This window comes from Dysidea avara, chromosome 11, assembly GCF_963678975.1.
Source record: "Dysidea avara chromosome 11, odDysAvar1.4, whole genome shotgun sequence".
Lineage (NCBI taxonomy): Eukaryota > Metazoa > Porifera > Demospongiae > Dictyoceratida > Dysideidae > Dysidea > Dysidea avara.
In genome coordinates this window covers 23107490-23128847 of record NC_089282.1, presented here as the reverse complement: position 1 = coordinate 23128847, position 21358 = coordinate 23107490, and the positions used below count along the sequence as shown (strand labels likewise).

The 21358-nt window shown below is 39.6% G+C and overlaps 2 protein-coding genes across 2 annotated transcripts; both read left to right on the top strand.

Moving 5' to 3' along the window:
* The first annotated feature begins 14 nt into the window (after positions 1–14).
* On the top strand, positions 15–17310 carry LOC136239535 (nuclear pore complex protein Nup98-Nup96-like). The gene is made up of 21 exons (XM_066030278.1): positions 15–142; positions 193–462; positions 514–791; positions 2120–2415; positions 2708–2847; positions 2901–3014; positions 11009–11143; positions 11192–12010; positions 12741–12975; positions 13288–13409; positions 13711–14030; positions 14124–14187; positions 14520–14710; positions 15017–15172; positions 15511–15634; positions 15689–15812; positions 15860–15948; positions 16690–16740; positions 16793–16893; positions 16946–17012; positions 17066–17310. The coding sequence occupies exons 2-21, from the start codon at positions 286–288 to the stop codon at positions 17189–17191; spliced, it is 3729 nt and encodes a 1242-aa protein (XP_065886350.1). The 5' UTR covers positions 15–142; positions 193–285; the 3' UTR covers positions 17192–17310.
* On the top strand, positions 17208–20394 carry LOC136239538 (uncharacterized). The gene is made up of 10 exons (XM_066030281.1): positions 17208–17769; positions 17831–17890; positions 17942–17998; positions 18054–18309; positions 18526–18557; positions 18614–18914; positions 18961–19154; positions 19209–19237; positions 19357–20068; positions 20121–20394. The coding sequence occupies exons 1-10, from the start codon at positions 17347–17349 to the stop codon at positions 20334–20336; spliced, it is 2280 nt and encodes a 759-aa protein (XP_065886353.1). The 5' UTR covers positions 17208–17346; the 3' UTR covers positions 20337–20394.
* The last annotated feature ends 964 nt before the right edge of the window (positions 20395–21358 follow it).

Below are 21358 nucleotides of genomic sequence, written 5' to 3'. Positions count from 1 at the left end.
TCACTTTATAGTGGTTGGTGCCCAGACTGGAGGTTTCTCTGACATTGCTGCTCTTCAGCAACAAGCTCAGCTACAGCAGCAACTTCAGGTGTTAGCAACATCTCCTTTTGGGGATTCCCCTCTCTTTCGCACATCACTAAAGGCAAGTACAAGCATCCGCGAAATGAAACTTTGAAACGACTTTCATTACAGGAAGCTGCTTCATCAACACCTCCCTCAAAACCAGAACTCTCTAAAGCAGCCGGTAAACCAGACTTTGGTGCTTCATCACATTACAAGCTCAACATGCGGAGAGGAGCCAAGCTGCCATTCAAGGCACAATCACTGAGCTCTCCATCGCGGCACATGGACAAGTCATTGATGTTTGAAGGATTAGATGACTTGGAGACCAGTGGGGTGGACACATTTAAGCCACGTAAAAACATCAAGAAATTAGTTATTCAACCATCAAGCTCTCGACCGGTAAGTCAATTCACTTATCAATTTTTATTGATGTTGTGTGTATTCCAATAGACGCCCACCATCCCAGATACTACTACTATTACCAATGAGGCGTGCACAACAACTGCTGCCACGGTTACAGTTACACCCCCTTCGTCAGTCAAGACTTCAGCCAATAAGAGCACTCCTCATCCTGTTACAACCCTGCCAGCAATGTCCATGATCACACCTCCTTCAGCTGGCAACAAATCCCTAACCACACCCCCTTCTAGTACAAGCAGCGTGGAGAGTCCTAGCCTAGTCATTGGGAGCTTGTACTCCAATAGTGTGATGAAACCTGTGGCTAGACGGTAAGCTAAGCTGTACAATGTGTGTGAGTTTGTAAAACAGATTAATTCACCTAGCCATCCTCACCATGTTTATTTGTGATGTCGTTTTGTGTGTAATGATCGTTTAGTGTGTTTTATGGATAAAGGTTGGGGCATCAGACCAATACTATGTTACTACATGGCTGCTTTGTTGCAGTTGTAAAAAGTTGGATGTATACCACAAGTAAAAATTACTCATGGTACACAGGTTTTAACCCTTAAACCCGCAGAAAACTTTTCGGAAATGCGTGTTTACACAATATGGGCATGCATGGCGACACTAGGTGGGGTAACTTAATTCTTACAGCCTACAAATACACATGGATTAAAAGTGTGTTTACTGGGCTACTTGGAGAAGGTTAAATGAACACTGTAACTACAGTGGCTTACTTTTTATGAAGTGGTGAACAGCGATGAGTCACGTCTCTGTGTTTCTAAATTCTTGCCACATGTTTAATTTCTATTGTGGGTTTACTCACGTGAGTCATATATGGCCTGATGCAGAATTTCACGAAGAGTTGAATGAAAGTTGTTGCAAAGCGATAGGATCAACTACCATCGAGTTATCGACCATTTTATAAAGGTATGTAAAGAGTTTGAGTGTTTCCTTACCGAAAAGTTATTTTCAATGCTAGTTTTGGCTTCACCATTTAGCATTAGGGTAAAACCCTAGGTATCATTTTGATCCTTGCTACATCACAAGTAGAATGACATAAAATACGTATAGCCATAGGATGAACACTTCAAAAGTTACTGCACTTTGTGTAAAACATGCGTATTTATTAAGTGTAAATCCAGTTTTCTGGATTTTGTGGGTTAAGTACATTTTCTACTGCTATACAGTTGAGACAAATGGCTGATACTACATAGAAACCTAAAACCTCAGTTTACTGTTGGCCTAAAACCTGACAGTTTATATGGGCATGGCTTGTAGTCACTTCAACACATAACTTAATTAAAATGCCAAATAACTTATGTCTAGCCTCCCCCACATCATTATACTACACAGAGCAGTAGAGATTATATAGGCTGTGGATTTAATCAAAACCTATTAATCGGCTAGCAACCAATATCAGTCCAATACCAATTATTGAACCGATTATCAGTGCAATACTATTGTAAACAAAAGTTCACATATCAGCAAATTTGAGGACTTATTTATTTTTGATCACCTGTGTTCCACATAGGAATACGTAAATACAAAGTCACACAATGCCATATGTTCTACTGCACCATATGAGCATGTGTTCTACTGTGTGCATGTATTTAAAGTGTTTGTGTTCATTGTATTGTTAATCGTGCTCCTGTAGTCCTGCTTCTCAGTTGGACAACACAATGTTAGCATTCAGTGAGCCACACCCATCAGATGTGGAGCAGCCATCTACCAGTAGCCCCACCCCTCCAATCGTCCAATTAGCAGGTCCTAGTGGAGTCTTCAACACCAGATCAGATTATTACACTATACCACCTGTTGATGAACTGGACTCCATGGCAACTGACTCCGATCCAGTAGAGGTTGATAATTTTACTGTAGGTCGTCATGGCTACGGTGTTATTGTGTTTCCCGGTAAAACTGATGTACGTGATCTCAATTTGGATGAGCTGGGTAAGTGTGCTGAGTCTATTGCCCTTTGTGTGTAAGAGGATTTTACTGGATGGAAATATGTACAGCCTTTGCATTAGCTTGTGGACACATTTATTTGTGTGTTGTAAATTCATAGCTTAATTGTGTTGCTGCAGTGCTGTCTACAGTGGTCCCCAAAAATTTGAATTAACCAGAGACTGTTATATTTTCTTAGCGTATAAAATGACTTGGACACTGTTGCCTAAGATGTCTATGTAATATATTGTAATTCAACCATTGGTCTATTTCAATTCTCATCTACTTGTTTGTATAGTGTACATTGGTCACAAGGAAGTTGCAGTTTATCAGGATGATTTGTGCAAGCCCCCACAGGGGGAGGGGCTCAACAAGAGGGCCATCATCACATTGGAGAACACATGGCCACTGGACAAAACTAACAGGGAACCAATCAGAGTAAGTCACTATCTGATGTGCGTCATAAGATGTGTGATTCTGTGATTGTGTAGGATCCTGAGAGGTTGCAGGAGATGAGATATGCTGAGAAGGTGCAGCACTCCACCGCTAAGATTGGTGCTAGATTTAAGGAGTATCGACCAGAAACAGGATCCTGGATTTTTGAGGTTTAATGTGTGTATACATTGGAACCTCTTTTAAAGGACTCTTGTGAACCTCTTTATAACAAACATTTATCATAGGTCCCACATCAATAGTACGACTCTAATGGTAGTTTAAACTTAAGACCACTTCTTTACAAAAGAAGTTACCCATCCCATTGATGTCTGTCTTAGAGCAGTTCCACTGTAGTCTTGTATGACCACACCGCTATTTCAGCACAGGAGCTTATTGGTGGTGATACTACCCATACTCATAATAGTCTGGTATGGTAGTGACCCATTGTTGGGAGATATTAACTTTACTTGAGCGTAACGTTCTGTATCCAACCTCCCTTGATACATTTTTCTTGCAAAGATTCTCCATTACAAAATGATATTTTTTAAATCACTATACCTGGTGTGGTACCACGTTTAGCATTTAATTGAGGGTCTAATATTCAAGAGACTATGCAGCAATTGACTAGAAGGTGATATGCATGGTAGCACTCGTCCAGATAACCTAGTGCATATAGTGGATGGCACCCTAGATCGATGATTTGGTAGCCCTTGGCCAGTGTTGCAGAGTTACTTATGGGACTGGCAGCAGATACACACACTAAAACTACATGATGTAGTACACAAGCTACAAAGAGCGGCCATTTTCCTCACTAGTAAAAATATTTGGATTGGGAAAATTCATGGTCATTTGCCAAATTTTGCTGTCACCAAAGTTTCCCTTCATACAGTAAATCAAATGCAAACTGCAACTATTTGTTGTGAAGTGCAAAATTAAAAACCACAGTCAGTTGTTGTATGTGAGTCTATATAATGTGCTGGCCAATTCCTAGCCACTTGTGTTATGTGAACAAACTTCGTTTTTAACAGTGTAATAAAATTTTTGTGAAGGTTCCAACCTCAATGGTAGGAGCTTTCACAGTACAAATATGTAGATTATGTTCTGGCTGTTACACATGGTAAGCAGTATTTTCAAAAGCATTTAACGGAATCTCTATATTATATAGTTTACTTATCTCTATAAGTTTACTAGTTAAAATAATACCTAGGCATGTGTGGATAAACTAAACACTATACCTTACTACACTTGAATATTTGAAAAGAACACTCTAATTATGTTGCTGTACTGCTAAGGAAGCACTATTTGAACAAACCTCTTTAACGCACAAAAGTATCTTCTCAACTGTTTTATAGTTCGTCTCGTGTTTTTTGCTGCAAATTCTTTCTACAAACCCTCAAGGCTGCCCTTCATTTTCGGCTCGTGTATGTAGGGAACATGTGAAGTGAATTTCTGTGCTTCACTTTTTTGTCACAACTAAATCTTAAGATCTACATTGTATGTTGTACTTTGTAATAATACATTAAATGAAAAGTATATATAAATCAAAATCCACAATTATTTATCAGATGCAAAATTAAAAACCACAATCAGTTGTTGTATGTGAGTCTATATATACTGGATGAAGGTTGACTAGCCTTTGTAGTAAAGAAAAAGACATTTTTTGTAAAGGTTCCGACCAAAAATGGTAGGACCTTGTAACATGTATTATACCAATTGAGTTGCAATTTTAACATCATTGCGATTGTCTACATTTCTTGATTGCCAATGCAATTCTCATCTTGTTTTTTTGTGTTTGTTCACAGCTTTGCTATTAGTACCACTTCTTTTTGTGTGAGCAAGCTCAATTTGGATTAAGAATTCTAATCCTTAAAGCCAGATGCTACTCATCATACGGTATGATAATACTGTATAGTAGGGAAAACCAGCCTCACTTTTTCCTGACGATGAAGCAGTATTAGTTAGGTAAAACTAAGCCCAAACAAGCCTTCAGATTGACCTGAAATGCTTTCAACAAGTTGCTACAGCATTTTATTAAACAGAATTTTCTACTGACTGACTGACTGGTGCCTTCAGACAAGCGTAACTCGATAACGGCTCAAGGTCGCTTCAGCCGGACACATGCCTTTTGGCATACTACAGTACGTACAATGCATTCTTCATGGACTTACCAGTGTCCTCCTTTGTGTCCCATTCATCTTTGCTGGCATCGAAAGGTGTCAATTTGGTGGTAGCATGGCTTCTCTTCAGAACGGAAATCGTCCGTATTTTTCATAGTGGCTACTTTGATTGTAGAGGTGCTTTTTGAATAGTTCTTAATTCGTAATGCTTGTGTAATGGTAGCTGACAACAAAGCGTAATGGATACTTCACTTTTCAGATGATAATTGGTAGTTGGGAAGCACAGCGCAGTAGGGATATAACACTTTTTATCGTTTTACTGTGATTTAATATCATGCACTACTCCAGCTTGTTTCAGTACTTTTTATCGATGTGCTATGGTCCCTACTCTAGTTGAAAATTCCAAAAAATTTTAGTGTATTTGTAAACTAAGCGGTATTTCAAAAAGCATTTAATGGAATCTCTATATAAGTTTACTAGTTATATAATAATTACCTAGGCTACATATGTGAACCAAAAATGAAGAGCAGCTTTGAGGGTTTGTAGAGAAGAGGGTTTGTAGAGAAGGGTAGCCTTGAGGGTTTATAGAGAGAATTTGCAGCAAAAACATGAGGCAAACTATAAAACAGTTGAGAAGATACTTCAGTGTGTTAAAGAGGTTTGTTCAAATAGTGCTTCCTTAGCAATATAGCAACGTAATTAGAGAATTATGGAATATATCACCGATTATGAAGTGTGAAATTAGAATAACTTTATTGCTGTATGCAAATAGTAATTCTGTATACATAATTGCTACAGAAATGTTAGTAATTAAAATAAATATTGCAATAATGTTATATTACATTGTTGATTCATCCTCCCAGCTATATGACCTCTATCCGAAATGATGTCACAGCATAAAATGGCCACCAATTGGGGGACTATAATATTTTCAAGTACAGGCGCCTATGAAGAAAAGTTTTTGATTGATCATATTTCTGCCGAGATAGAAGATACGGAGCTCTAACTAACAGCTATGGCTATAAATAATATAAGGATGGACTTACACTATAGTTGAAATCTATGATCAAAAGCGTCCAAAAGATACGTAAATGATGCATTCTAATGTTTTATAATCGTACCTGTTGGCTGTAGTTCCGTATCTCTTTTCTTGGCTGAAATATGAAATTTTTTTCTCCATAGGCATCTGTACTTGAAAATATTAAAGTCCCTCCACTATTGGACGTATTGGTGGCCATTTTATGTTTGTGACATCATTTCGGATAAAGGCCATTACTAGCTGCATGGTGCCTGGGTTTTAGAAGTAGCACATCAACTATATTTTTACAAATCTCCCAACTGTAATGAGTCTAGTTTTAAGGGTGTGAAGTAAATTTTTTGCAGCAACTAAATCTTAGGTCTACATTGTTTGTTGTACTTGGTAATATTACATTAAGTGAAAATTACATCTAAATCAAAACCCACAATTATTAGGTATAAGTACAAAATTGAAAACCACAATCAGTTGTTGTAGGTGAGTCTATATATATACTGGTACTGCTCTTAATTCTTTATCCTTTCTGTGGTAAAGAAAAAAGATTTTTTGTGAAGGTTCCAACCAAAATTGGTAGGACCTTGTAACAAATGCTATTATACCAATTGGGTTGTCATTATTGTAATGTTAACATCATTGCAATTGCTATATTTTTTGATTACCAATTCTCAACTTATTTTTGTATTGGCTTGGCTTTTTGTATCGTGCTAATGAACTCCTGTTGAAATAAGCACAGTAGACAATTCTTTGAAGAAGTAACAATGGCACTACTAATGTAGAGAAACAGTAGGTTAGCATGACGTGTTGCTACTTTTGTACATCTTGAATCAGTGGCTTTGTGTGTATATATGCATGCGCACTTGACCCAATGCCTAAAAATCAGACTTGGAGATAATTTTAACTGGTTAGCAGCATTTACTATGTTATAACAGACTGTTAAGTTGTGAGATTTAACATGTAGTTTCAGTTAGACTGATTTAAGTTGTATAATGACTTTGTGATTACTGTTATGTAGACAGCAACTTCATAATTGAATGCCTTCGAGTAATTTGATGTACAGTTTCATAGAATTAAATATGGTTTATAAGTTAAAAAGCAGTATACAATATATGTCTCACATGATAAACCCGCCTTTTTTGGAATGTGAAGAAAAAGGTAATCTACAATGATTGCAATCACATCATTGTAGCAGTAAAACACGTCATCACACATAGAACCACTGACATAAATAATATATTGTAGGACCACTAATACAAGTAAATTATATAGCTAGTTAAATAACTGTGTATACAACACATCATTGTCAGTTTAGTTAACAACATCACCTTGAGAATACCAATTTCGGCGATTGGGTTTTTCCATAGAGAACATCAAATAATGTTAGCCATTCACATCTGTAATAAATATAAGGTAATGGTTGGGTTAAACAGGGTGGGAGCCGACTATGTTGTTTTGTGTATCCTTCACCTCCTCATACAATTAATCCTCCCCATGTCGGATTTTCAATTCTTTGGGGAATCCTGTAATTGTATTTCGAAGGCTCCAGATACATTTCTACAACATAGTCAGCTTACTGCATGGTACTGTTCAAAGCTCACCAATATTTGACTGTCTGCTCCTTAGAACAGTTTGTCCAAACAGTCCACCGTTGACAGGACAGTTGTAAAATCTGCAGAAAGTTAAGGGTGATGACCAATTAGCTGTCTTCATAATCTCTGACATTGGAAGTCCAGCTGAGTTAGCCTTAGAGGTGGCAGCACCTCGTGTTGAGTGTGCTGTAAAGACAGTGATATCAATGCCAGCTGCTTTCATCATATCCTTTATCCAATGTCCTATGGTTACTTATTTGACTGGCTTGAAGGGGCATCTCACTGAGATGAAAAGAGGATTGTGAGGTGAGGTAAATACTCGAAGGTCTTTACATAAACTTTTAGGGCCACCACTGGGTATAGTTTAGTGTCATCTGAGAAGCTTGGATAGAAGGCCTGTAATGGGGGACCACTTTTTCTGGATTTAGTTAGACCCGGGATGGTGAATACTAACTTCCCTTCTGTATGGTCTGAAGTTCAGGTCTAGTGTGGCCAGATCTGAACACCTATCTGCATTGGATAACGCCATCAACATAGCTACTTTGTGTGTGAGAATCTGAAAAGAGAGATTTTCATTGTCGGGGAGGCTTGACAAATATGATAGAACTATGTCTATACCCCAATTCCCAAGTAGTGGAGTATCTGGGAGCTAGTGGTTGGGTGTTATAAACTCCTTTGAGAAACCTGGAGACAAGGGGATGTTGACCTACTCCTACTTACACCATCCACATCATCATCATGTGTCATTGAAATTGCTGATCTTAGTGAGTTAATAGTACGGTAATTCTTTCCCGCATCAAAGTGTTCGCACAGGAACTCCAGAACATCACTTAGAGGAGCTGAAAGTGGATCAGCATTCCTTTCAAGACACCAGCTATCCCAATGTTGCCATGCATTGGAGTAAGATGCTTCTGTTGGGGACCTCTAGGATTGTCTAATGATTTTGATAACCCAGTCAGAAAGTCCTCTTGCTTCGCCTGATCTCCCCCGATACAGGCGAAGCTGCTAGTGGTAAGTGACCTTCCCTGACTAGGGGATGGTTCTGGTCTGTTGAGTTGGTCACAATCTCGGGTATTGGTGGTAGCAGGATTGGTGTCCCACTGAGGCTGTTAAATAGTTGAGGAAACCAAGGATGGTGCTATCATTATAGTTGATACTCTCCTTGTTCAGTTTCACCAAGCAACCTGGAAAAGGAGGAAACATGTATGGGTAATGGCTGTTCCAGGGAATAGATAGACATCTACTGATACTGCTGCTTGGTCTGCCCTCCAGCTGCAATATATTGGGAGCTGTGCATTTGTCCTTGAGGCAAACAGATCGATTGAAAATGGTTTCTCTGCCCCGGTCTAGTTTCCAGTCGCTGGAATCCACTAGATGACGGCTCTCTCAACCTGCTTGAATGTTTTCCACTCCTGGCAGGTGCTCTGCATGGATTGTGATATTTCATTGGATGCATCAGTTCCAGATTTGTGATGGTGATGCCAGGCCTGACAGTAGGTAGGAGTGATTCCCCCCCCCCCCCCCCCATTCTGTTTACGAATGTTATTGCTGTGATGTTGTTTAGACACAAAAGCACTGTGATTGAATTTCTCTTGGAGCAAAAGGACTGCAAGGCTAGAAAGGCCACTTTCTATTCTAAGTAGTTGATATGATGTGTCTTTTCTGTAGACAGCCAGGCCTCCCCCCTTGTTCTCGCCCTGACAACTGGCTTCCCACCCAGACATAGATTCTATCGTTACATCCCAATGGGTGATCTGAAGAAGCCTGCCATTGTACAAATAAGCCTGTAGTGTTGGGGGGGGGGGGGGGGGGGGGGCGTTGGGTGTGCAGCCACCTTTACGCCTAGTATCAGACAATTCGTGACCTCCTTGAGGGCCATCATGTGCTTTGAAGAATTTACTAACGATGTCAGCTTGTGTGTTGGTAAAGATAACAACATTGAACATGAAGTCCAAGAATTCTACCTGTTGTGTTGGAGATGATACACTTTTCTCCATATTGATGATGAACCCCAGAGACTTCAGCAATAGTACTGCTGTTTGAAAATGTTCTGTGGCAAGAGTCTGTGACTTGGCCACTAGAAGCATGTCGTCTAAGTACAGATGCCCTGCTTCCTTAACAGTGCTACTACTGGTTTCAGTAGCTTTGTAAAAGTGTGTGATGCACAGCTCAATCCAAAGGGGAGCACTATGAATTGCCATTGCTGCTGACACAAGGCCATTTTCACGAGCCTCATCTCCCACCTCGGCACCAGCAGCATCAATTCAAGGCAGTCATTCTAGGGCTGGGCAGTAGTGGACTCCCTCTCTTTTTTAACTGGCAGCTCGGAGACTGTGAAATCATCTTCCTCTCTTAGTTTTTTCATATTGTTTATGTAAGCTTTCTTTATGGATCTCATTGTACTTTTCATTGATGGTAAACCCTAGTTTTTTTCATGAATCGTTTCTCTCGGTTGCACCAACCCTGCACAAAAGTTTGCCCATTTCAGCTCTTTGTATGCCTGAATATACGCGGGGCTTCTTTCCCTTCCTACTTTTCGATGAACATCCACTGGCCTGTCTAGTATAAACTTCACTGACCTCAGTACTAACGGATTCAATGGCAACAGAAGAAATGGTTCTATACAAAAGTCCAGGAAGACTTCCTCCACTTTTCTTCTGCTCAAAAGAGACATAGCACTTTGCCATGAGGACCTACTGACGTAACAATATCACGCGATAAACAGAATGTCATGTTGCACAAAATGATGTGAATTTTTAATATCACGAATCTTGCTGAATACGAGATGAAAGTTTGCGTGAGAAATACCTGCCGTATGGTGTCAATTATTATGTGTCACTTTTACTGATACAGCATCACATAATTATTACAATTACTAAATACTTTTTAACACTTTAAAGTTTCCATTCATGTAGTTTAAATCCTTGAATGTGGCTTTGTGTCAGCGTAAAACTTTTGTGCATTCTGGTCAGCTTGTACTTCCCTATCTTGAAGGACACTAACAATCAAGTTAAAATCTTGTGTGTTTGATTTGCATTTATGGCGGTCATTTCTGTCCCATAAATATAAATGCCATCAACTTGTTCAGCTTGTTGCCTAGTACACTGTGTTGCCTAGCACCATGTTGTCTTTGTCTATAAAATTTTTCCGAAACTCAAGTATGTTGTCTCCATTTATTTTGCACTTAAATTTTCACTTCAAATATCGTTTGTTGTTGTCAAAAAAGTCACTAAGATGTGTGTTTAATTTCCAGCAAAAAAATAGTGTTCAGAAAAAAGTCTCCTAATATGACCTTCATGGCTCTATGGCTGTATTGGTTGAGTACATACCAAATTGTGTGTGTGTGGTGTGGTGTGTACATGTGTGGGTGTATGTGTAAGCTGAATTGACCTATTACATCTCCACTATACCATGTATCATTACAGGTGGATCACTTCTCCAAGTACAAACTACAAGAGAACGCATCAGATGATGAGGGTGACCAACAACAACACCAAACACAACAGCTTAAACAACAAGCACAACAGCTACCACCATCAACAACAAGGGATACCAACATGGTAGGCATCAATGTGAATAGTTAGTTGTTTATATACTGTTTATTGCAGACCACCTCTAAGTCAGTGACCAGTACTGCAATGATCATAGATGATAGTCATAGTGAAGATAATCAAATGTCTGATGGTGACGTTGAGCAGCCACTGAGGGAGAGCCCTGCACATGAAATGGATGCAGCTCCTCCCCCACACTCCTACAAGCTTGCAGAATCAATGGGAGTTAGCAGTCACAAGGTGCAAGTAATGAAGGCATCATTCTTCACACAACAAACTCCTTCTCCTACCAGTCACCCATGGAATCCCTATAGTCCAGCATTACAATCACAGAACTTGTTTACTGGTAGTAGTAACATTTCACACAGGGAGTCACCAGTTGTGGCCAGCAGTGGAATAACTCACTCTCCTTTGTTTAAACCGTTTACAGTGTCAACAACGGTACAACAAGTACAGCAACAAGAAGAGAGTCCACCATTTTCTCTACTGTCTCCATTCATGCCTGAACCATTGTCATCTCCAATGTTGTCATCCAAAACAGTTTCTGAAGGGTTGCAGCCACTAAGTCAACTACCGGAGCTAGTTAAGGACAGTTATTTTGCTAATGGTCCGATGAATGATTTGGGGCTAGCTTTTGGGAGGTCATTTACCACTGGCTGGGGATCCCATTGGAGGTTTACTCATTTTGGACCACCTGTTGGATCCAGGCGTGTTCGTCACCAAAAGTCAAGTGGCCTACTCAGAGGACTAGGCATACAGAAGTATCTCTACCCTACCCCTGGACCAGATGATGTTGTACCCTTTAATGTTACACTAGAACAACTACAACCATCACCTTATCTGTCCCCTGAGGCACTGGGAAATAAGACTCTGTCGGTGAGAACTTGATATATTATGTCTTTTGTCATGCAGTCAGATACCTGTGTTCATTTTAATTCACAAACTTAAAATTTCACATACTGTTTTTGCTTAATAATCTTGATCATGGTTTTGCATTACCAAGTTTCATTTGCTTAGTCACATGACTCACATGTAGGTCTTGAAAACTTTTTGACTGTTCTATTAGAGTGTTTTATTGCTCAGAATTAGGATACCAGCTACCTGATAAATTTTTAAAATATGTGTGTGGTGAAGCCTGTGTTATGGCGTGTCTGAGATCACATCTGATCTCATTAAATTATTGGCCTATTCAAAGCTTGCACATTGCTGTGTTCAAAGTGCCCTAACAAAGCATCTCTTAACCTACATTCAAAATACTCTAATTAAACAGTCGTTTTTGTTTCTGATAAATGAGGTTCAGATAACTAGAGATATTATATACAGTGGACTTCAGGCTCATGTGCATGGGCCTGGAAGTCCACTATCTAATCTACTGTGTAAATCTAGTGATGTTTTGTAAAATTTCCTAGTAAGTAGTGGGTACTGATATCGAGGACACTTGGCTGGTACTAAGTTCTCCATAATTACTAGCAGAGATTTTGTTTCTGTATGGGCAACTGACCTACACACAATTTACAGAAAATGACTTTACGCTATGCATGAGATGAGTAACAAGATACTACAGAGCAGCTTTGTAATAGTAGAATACTTTCTACCATTGTTACAGGAGATGTACACACCCTTGTTAGCTGTACAGCTACAGCACAGTGAGGTGGGTGGAGCTGGTGTTCCCCACATCACACCAATGAAAGGCAACAAGGCACTACTGGACTACTCTGCTATACCTGATGGTCTACACATGTCCAACTGTTCAGACAAGTTTGCTGGCCAGTACATGAAGGGTGTATGGAACCTAACAATGGCTCTGTGGGGAGACTTGCCTATTGAGGCCAACCTGCCAGGTGAGACCTATCTGTATGTGTGTTGATGTCTAATAGTAAGACACCCTCTGTTTAAGCCCTTGCCATCTGGTTCCCAAATATTTTGACCATACAGATGTTCCAATTTTTCCCTGTGCATTCTATTTTACTAGTGTATTTCCTGTTTGTTTAGACAGCTAATGAGAATTGGTTGGGGGATCCTTTTTCCACTACGTGTGTGTGTGTGTGTGTGTGTGTGTGTGTGTGTGTGTGTGTGTGTGTGTGTGTGTGTGTGAGTGTGAGTGTGAGTGTGTTGAGCAGCCCTGTGTAGCAGGTATCATCATATCTCACCAGGTTTGGACAACCCATTATCTTATGGTCATCAGTTGGCTAGGAAGGATCAGGTGACCCAATGGTTGAGAACAGTGTGTGGACAGAAGATAGAGAAAGAATTGAGCAACTCCACCAAGGGAAGTGTAAGTATTGTTTAATAGTAACAATGGAGGTAACAAGCTATAGGGGTAGCATAAATAGTGAGTTAGAATTTGAAACCATATGGTCTTTCTACAACCATAGTGTAGTAGATAGTTATGATAATTCTGGCATATGGTGTACAAATTGAGAACCACATTACGGGACAAGTCCCGCACTAGTGAGATTATTTTTTTGAGTCGGTGATTGGTGTTACATAAAATGTAGCAAGGACTTCGTGTAAGGTTGCTTTTCTGTTACCATCCTTCTAGTAATTATACATGTGGTCATTTTCACTCACTGTAGGAATTGGTGTATCTCAAGTCATTGTTTGGGCTAGTTAGTAGTGGCCACACCAGAGAAGCATGCCAGTTAGCTAGAAAACACCGTGACTTTCGGCTGACCCTGCTGCTAGCTCAGTGTGGGAGGAGCTCAGTCATTGCTCGAGGCTTGCTGAAGAAGCAGCTGACTGTCTGGAACAAGATTGGGGTTGACAACTTCATAACCTCCGAACGTCTTAGAGTCTACATCTTACTAGCTGGCTTCATCTTGTGGGAGACAGGGGAAGAGTTATTGAGTAGTTGTGAAGAAGTTGAGTGGCAAAGGAATCTAGCTATTCAACTGTGGTTAGTGATAGTGTGTTCTTTATATGATTCATATATTTATTTACTACATTTATACTGATGTGTTTGTTAATGTTGTGTGCTATTATGTTGTAGGTATTGTTGTTCTCCGACTGCTACTATCGCTGATGTGTTGAATTATTATAGTGATTCAATGAATGTAAGTGTTGTAATCACTGGGGTACCAGCCAGTGTGTAACTATTAGTTCATAACTGTGTAACTATTCTGGTCTGTTATTAACTGACATGCCTAGCTCGACAGTGATGCAAAAGGTGGCTTTTTACAATTAAATATTATTCTTTGTTGTGTTCTCTGTAGTAACTAATTGAATTTTGTGATTAATAATTACACAATGAATTGTGTAATTATTAATTAAATTACAGTTGGTTTAAATATGGTATATACTAGATGCGTAGTAGTTTAGAAGTATTAAAACATCGAATTGTTTTTTAACACAATTTTTAGCAATGTTCTTTCATCGTTCTCCCCAGGACCCCAATGTGTCATCACATGTGGTACAGCCACTGCCAGTGTACAGGACAGGACAGACATCAGAAAAGCTAACGGAACTACATGACATATGCTATCACTTGTTGCAGCTCTATTGTGACCGCAGTCACGACCTCAGTCAGCTGATCAACCCTGCTACCTTCACCCCCTGTGTGCTTGACTATCGGCTCATGTGAGCTTATCCATTGTGCAGTGATAGTTGAGTAATGTGATCACCGATGTCACCTCTATTAGGCCCCAAGTGAACTTTGTTAATAGGGTACCTATGTATGCGACCAAAACTATTATAATTGAAATAGCCTGTCATGAAATACACAGGATTGAGGTCCACTGAGTGACATCTTCTACCCATTCATTTTAATGCTTAGTAAGTTCATTTCTCTGAATTATCAGATAAATCCTTCTTACTTGATCACACATTCAACTGACTCTCTATACAACTGTGTATGTAATGTTTGTTTGTGTTTCTTCCTTGTAGCTGGCACTTGTTCCAGTGCTTGAGGGGACTGGACTACACTCACATATCACCCAACATGTTAGCCCATCTTCACACCAGTTATGCCTCACAACTGGAGAATGCTGGCCTCTGGCAGTGGGCAGTGTTTGTAGCCTTACACATGGATGAGGACAAGAGGTACTGTATCATTGGTTTGGAGGCTTGTGTAATAAGGTCACCTGTCTAAACTGGCCATTTTATAAACTCCAAATGTTATATACGAAATGACCTAGCCACCTGATTAATAAGATTTGGCCAAATGTGACAGGAGTAGATAGTGATGTGAAAACTCTACATCTGACAGACTCTCTAATCCAGATCATCTCTATAATCTGACATTGTTTGCTGCCTTAACATCCTTACTAGTCTAATTTTGTTACCAACAAGTGTCGCATTATAGGGGATTTGGTATATATTACTACCTAGCTGCATCACCTTTGTTGTTGCAACTAGCTACACCCATTTTATTCCTGCAGGAGGACAAAGATGGTCCAGGACATTTTGAGCCGTCACTGCAGTGGTGATATCACCTTAACTGATCATGAGAGATTTGTCACTGATCAACTACATGTATCGATAGAGCTAGTATATGAAGCGAAAGTAATAACTAACTTATAAACGCATCCATTTTATTAATAGCTGTCATCTTCTCAGGCGTTAAGGTCACGATATGAGGGCAAAGCCGAGGAACAAGTGTGGAATCTAATTAAAGCCCAGCAGTGGAATGCAAGTCATGAGGTCATTATGTCTCAACTAACAGCAAAGGCAATCGTGAATGGTGAGTGATCACTCTTGCTGTTACCAAATCATCTCCACCGTTAACAGGTCATACAAAGACTTTACAGAAGATGTTATCATGTTTAACAGAAGATGATCATAGTGATTATGTAATGGATTGGGAGCATCAAGGATCGGTGAGGGTGTGTGTAGTCACTCACACCATGCCATTGCCACATGCGTAAACTTTCTTTCAGCCATCCCAATACAACACACTGGCTTTCCTAGCTAATAGTAACCAAGTCTCAACACTTGGTACCATGTTTGTCTACAAACCACCTCTGCTAAATATGTACTTTATGGTAAACCAATAACATGGATATAAAAGTTTTAATCAAAGTGAAATAGTTTATAAATATATTTGACGTTGTCACAAAATAAGTAAGTAGTGTTGTACCAATAATCGGATCGGTAATCGGAAAAACCATATATCAGCTGTGTTTTTGTATATCAGTATTGGATCAGCACCATGATGAAAAAAGCTGCAGATACAAATATATGTATGTATTTAGAAATACATGCTCATGTGCACCAACTAATGTTTACAAATGCATTGAGTTGCATTTTTCTGTATTACAATGTTGCTTCAGTGTACTGTCAGCTATTGTTGTAGCAATACTGCCAGCTAAATTGGTCCTTCACAATCAAATTTTTATTGGAATACCGGCAAAATCTCATATCAGTTCAACACTAAAAATATGTTGGTCAGTACTACATTTGTATTAGTAATTAGTAACAAGTATTTGTGAAAATTTGTGGTTTGTCCTTATATGTCCAATGTGGAGCTGCCAATAGTTAACATTTTTCACTGATTGTTTGTTGTACTGATCATTATATGCTGTGTTGATCACACATACAAACAAAATGTCTTTCTACAGATTGTGTTTGACTTTCTGCAAACAACTGATACTATGACCGAACTACAGCAGGTGTGTGCGTGTGTGCGTTCGTTTACTTTGTTTTAATCTTGGCTCTCTCCAGTCATCAGATATAAGTCAACATCAACTAGAAGGCTTAGCCACTGGAATCTCTCTGTTATGTCAACGTATCCCTCACCTTCCTTTCCGCACACCTCTGGAAATGTGAGACTATCTTAATCATGTACAAATTTTGATTGTTTGATAAATCCTTCAGGTTGTGTCAAGCTGAAATGAGCAAGATGGCACTCAACTACAATAAAATAGTTGGAGACATGTTGCAGGTACGAGATACACAAAATTGCATGTTTTGTGCTAACTGCAATGTTACTACTAGGAACTTACAGGCCACCCTAGCCAGTCAAACTTGGAGTACCTGCCAACAATGCCCTTGGCTAATGATGACGTCATCACGGAGTATAGGAGCCAAGTGAATAGTTTTTTAACTCCACTGAACACTTGAACACACGCACACACACCCTCTCCCCTCATAATAATAATACACTCGATTATTTATTTGTACGAATTCCGCGGACTGGATCAGTAAATTTTTGATTATGATTTTGTGCCACGCCTAATTTACACTATCGTGTTTAAAAGCGAGCGGAGCTGTTCGAAATGAGTTCGCCTAGCCCGCAGTCGAACAAGAAGGACTTCGGGTTGCAGCATGGCCGTATGACTCTACCTCCGTCATCGCCTGCCTCTCCTGGTGCGAACTACATTGGCGCTACTTCAAACACTTTACCTCTGGCCAGCTCAACTCCAATGCAGCGGGACACACTACAGTATAAGATTACGTGGACAGAGAAAGTCAGAAATGTATTTCGGATCAAGAAAAAGAAGAAAGGCGGGTTTGATACGGACCCAGATATCGAGAACTACCCTCAACCATTCTCGCGAGCCACGGGTGCAATGGTGCACTCCACGCCCAAAATCTTTGACCCGAGCAAAAGTCTAGATAACCTAGCTATCGGGCAACACTCGTCAGATGATGATATGCCTACGTCCCTGGATGATGATGTAGTCCCTGGAAAGTTGTTGGTAAGAGCTTTGACACTTCTGCTACCATTTAACACTTAGTGGCCTTTGTTCTTCCTCTTAGACCGCTGAAGCTGATGACAGCGGTCAAATGAAAGACATGAAACGTGATAAACTCGCAAAGGTGAGCTGTGTTATTTCTCAGCTACAGTAAACACTCGCAATGATCCTCCAGGAAGTAAGCAAGAAAGCTAAGAAACAGTCAAGCCATACAACAGAAACTAGCAACGAGGTAAGTTAACCACGTAATAGCTAATTTGCTGCAGTTCACTAAAATGTCATAACAGTTGGGTGCTGATTCGTCACTTGTTGAACACGATGATAGTACTGGCCAAAACAATAGCAACAGAACACAGAGTCCTAGTGACTTATCAGAGTCCAGTATTAAGGAGTCATCTAGCCGACAGTTCTCTTCAGATGTTAGTTCTAGTGAAGATGAGCAGGACGGTGATGATACAAGGGGTCAAAGGAAGATCAGTGCTGTGACTAGTGCTGAATGGCAGCAACAAATAATAGCTCAGAATATGAAAAAGAAGAAAAGAAGTGAGAAATATTTTATAGTAAAATGATACTGGCTATACATGTATGTTGAACCTCTATAGCAAATTACACTTTTGGATTAAAAGTTGTTTATCTTTCTGGAAGTTTAATTCTTCTTTCAGATGTAGAGCTAGACCTAATTGTCCTTAAAACAATATGATCTGCTGAGCTGATACCTGCCATTGTTATTTTATGTGTTTAAATTTCTTTTCTGTGCAGCTCGTTCAATAGACAATAAAATGCAGTTAAAAGTGAGTCATTAACTATTAATACCATGACATTTATATACTCCATTTGTTATAAGCAGATAATTGAACGGCCTCTGTCTGCTGGTAACAGCAGCAACGAAGCATTAAGCCGAGGTGGGACCCCTGAGAACAAGTTGTCAAGGAATTTATCAGACGGTGTGACATCAGATGATGAAAACAGACGGTCTAAAAAGAAGAAGCCGGGAAGAGTTAAAGGCCCACACAAATCACGAGAGAACCTAGGCAGACCAACCATACTAGATGCTGACTTGAAACAACAACAAGATGATCAACAAACTGAAGAGAGTAAAGATGAAAACGAACAGGAAATCCCACAATTGCAAGTAGAGGCTACTAATGGTAGGTAGCTGCAACATAATTACTAAGTTTGACTTGTATTTTCCAGACAAAGAGGACACAGTAGACTTCAGTGCAGTTTCTCTTCCAACAAGGACACTTAGTCTTCAAGCAGCACATGATAAACGGAACGTGGCACAAAACATCAAACGTCGAAGGGCCACTACTAAACGATCATTGTTTCTACATCAAAATGAACAAGCAAAGTATGGGACAAACTTAGTAGATCCTTCTATGATCAGTGTAAGTAATATCATTATTAGTTGAAGATTTTAAATATCTCCTACATTCTTGCAGGATTTAGCTAAGTCACAGAAAGTGCGAAAGTAAGTGATGAAAGCACCCACAATGCACGCACATGCACACGAACCCACACACACAAACTGTTTTGAGCTTGAGGCATCAGTAAACATGCTATAGTAGTAATAAAATGTATTATATACAGGGCAGAACAGATTATACAACACCTTCGGCGATCTCAATCATCATCCACCAGTACTACTAGTGCTACTATAGTGGCTAAGGCAGCTGAACAGAAGAGACATTCTAGTGAGAACACTCCGGCAGAAATTATTGAGCCTGTGCTTGAGTTAACCAGAACAGACAGCAAGAAAAGATTTAGTATGTCGTTACTGATTAACAAACAAATTCTAGATAGTCCAGTGAAACCATTACCGTCCATATCACTTAAACCACGGCCGAAAGAAACAAACTTTTTAGAACATGTAAAACTAAAGCCAATCCAGAATTCTCCCGTAAAAGCCCAACAAAATGGTGTCACCTCACCAGCCACTGAGAATGCTACTAAACCTACTGGTCCACCGACAAGGTCCAAGCCTAGAAAACTAGTCTCCCCTACTGATGATAAACCACATGGTTTTGCATCACCAGTCAAGGAGAATGGCAGTAGAGAAAGGGAGATCAAATTGACCCCAGTAAAGTTTGAGAAGGATGATAAACCAACTGACAAAATGTTCACAAAAGAAACTCCAACGCAATCAGCTAAAGACACTCATTTACCACCAATTAGTGAAAACAGAAGAAGTGTTAAAGGACGCAGAAACAAAACAGTAGCACAACCAGTCAAGGCTATCGGATATATGAAAGAAATTTCTCCAAGCAGCAGTAACAAACCAGCGTGGATAGAAATAGCACAGGTAAGATCACTATATATTTAATCTTACATTTAATGTGTACAATTTTTTGCAGCGAAAGACTCAACGAGTTAGTGAGGCCTTGAACAGCACGGACAGGTTACCCCAGCTATCCGTGACCCCAACTAAACACACCACTAGCACCAGAAATACCAGCCCAGACGGTGCCAATGAAATGAGTAAAGAATCTGGACTACCAGTGGACGGTTATGTACGAAGAAGATTAAGGACTTTTTCACAAGATCAAGATCAAACACCCAAACCATCTTAATGATACTTCATGTTATACATACAGTTCATCTTTTACTTATTCTTTACTCTAAACCACACTTTGGCGATGCATGTCTTTAGTTATTTAGACATTGGCTTGCATGAATGGAATTTTGTTAGAAATTACTTTGCGATGATAAAGTAATTAAGCCATAACTCTTAGTCCAGAGAAACATTCATTCATTTAGGTGTTGGACTTTTTTGAGAATATAGAAATTTTCTAACCAGCTGCAGTGGGTCCAGTTCTTCAAGGCTGTCCTTCCGTTTTCCACCAAGCCTTCTGGGTTAGAGTCTGTGATAATATGATGGTTAACACAGTCAGGACACTTGTCCATGGTCCCACTTGTGTTAACATACCTCTAAACCCACTGATAAGGTCACCTTGATAATCAGAACACTTACTATTTGCAATGGCGTACACTCATTTAGAACTATTGTTTGTAGCCATTAGATTTCTATAATATGTTCTATTCCTGGGGAAGATCCAGGGGATTTCTTCCAGGAACTAGTCAAGTATATTCAGACAAAATTGAATTGCAAAAGTTGAGATAGAAATAGAGCAGTCAACTACTCTAATAGGACAGTCACATTTTGTATCCTTTAGTTACCTGTACCGAATCACATCTCAAGAGTGTTTAAATATGAATAGTCCCAGATGGCATCCATATCTGTTGTATGCTTAGCTCCACCTCTTAACTCTTTAGCCTGCTCCTGATACTATGCCGCCAGAAGCAAATAATGTCCTGGGGGACTATGCCCCTAGATTTGTGTGCGTACAACAGAAATTTTGAAAACCTGTCAACAAAAGCTCTTGATTCCTGATTTGGAAAACCTAGTTTTTAATGTAGCGTGCAGATCCTTGAAACCCTTCAATTTTGAACAGATAGGATGAAGAAATGTTTTGTTTACTTGTACACAATTACCTAATAGCTATCGGTGTTTGTTTCATGCAGCCAAGTAAACAGTAGATGGATCTGAAACTCAACAATCAACTATGTGATAGCTAAAATATGGCAAGCTAAA

Coding starts and splice junctions, on each gene's coding strand:
- LOC136239535 (XM_066030278.1), top strand. CDS start 286: ATGCGGAGAGGAGCCAAGCTGCCATTCAAGGCACAATCACTGAGCTCT. Junction 2,416..2,707: donor TCTCAATTTGGATGAGCTGG/GTAAGTGTGCTG, acceptor TTGTTTGTATAG/TGTACATTGGTCACAAGGAA. Junction 3,015..11,008: donor CAGGATCCTGGATTTTTGAG/GTTTAATGTGTG, acceptor GTATCATTACAG/GTGGATCACTTCTCCAAGTA.
- LOC136239538 (XM_066030281.1), top strand. CDS start 17,347: ATGAGTTCGCCTAGCCCGCAGTCGAACAAGAAGGACTTCGGGTTGCAG. Junction 17,891..17,941: donor AACGTGATAAACTCGCAAAG/GTGAGCTGTGTT, acceptor ATGATCCTCCAG/GAAGTAAGCAAGAAAGCTAA. Junction 19,155..19,208: donor TAGATCCTTCTATGATCAGT/GTAAGTAATATC, acceptor ACATTCTTGCAG/GATTTAGCTAAGTCACAGAA.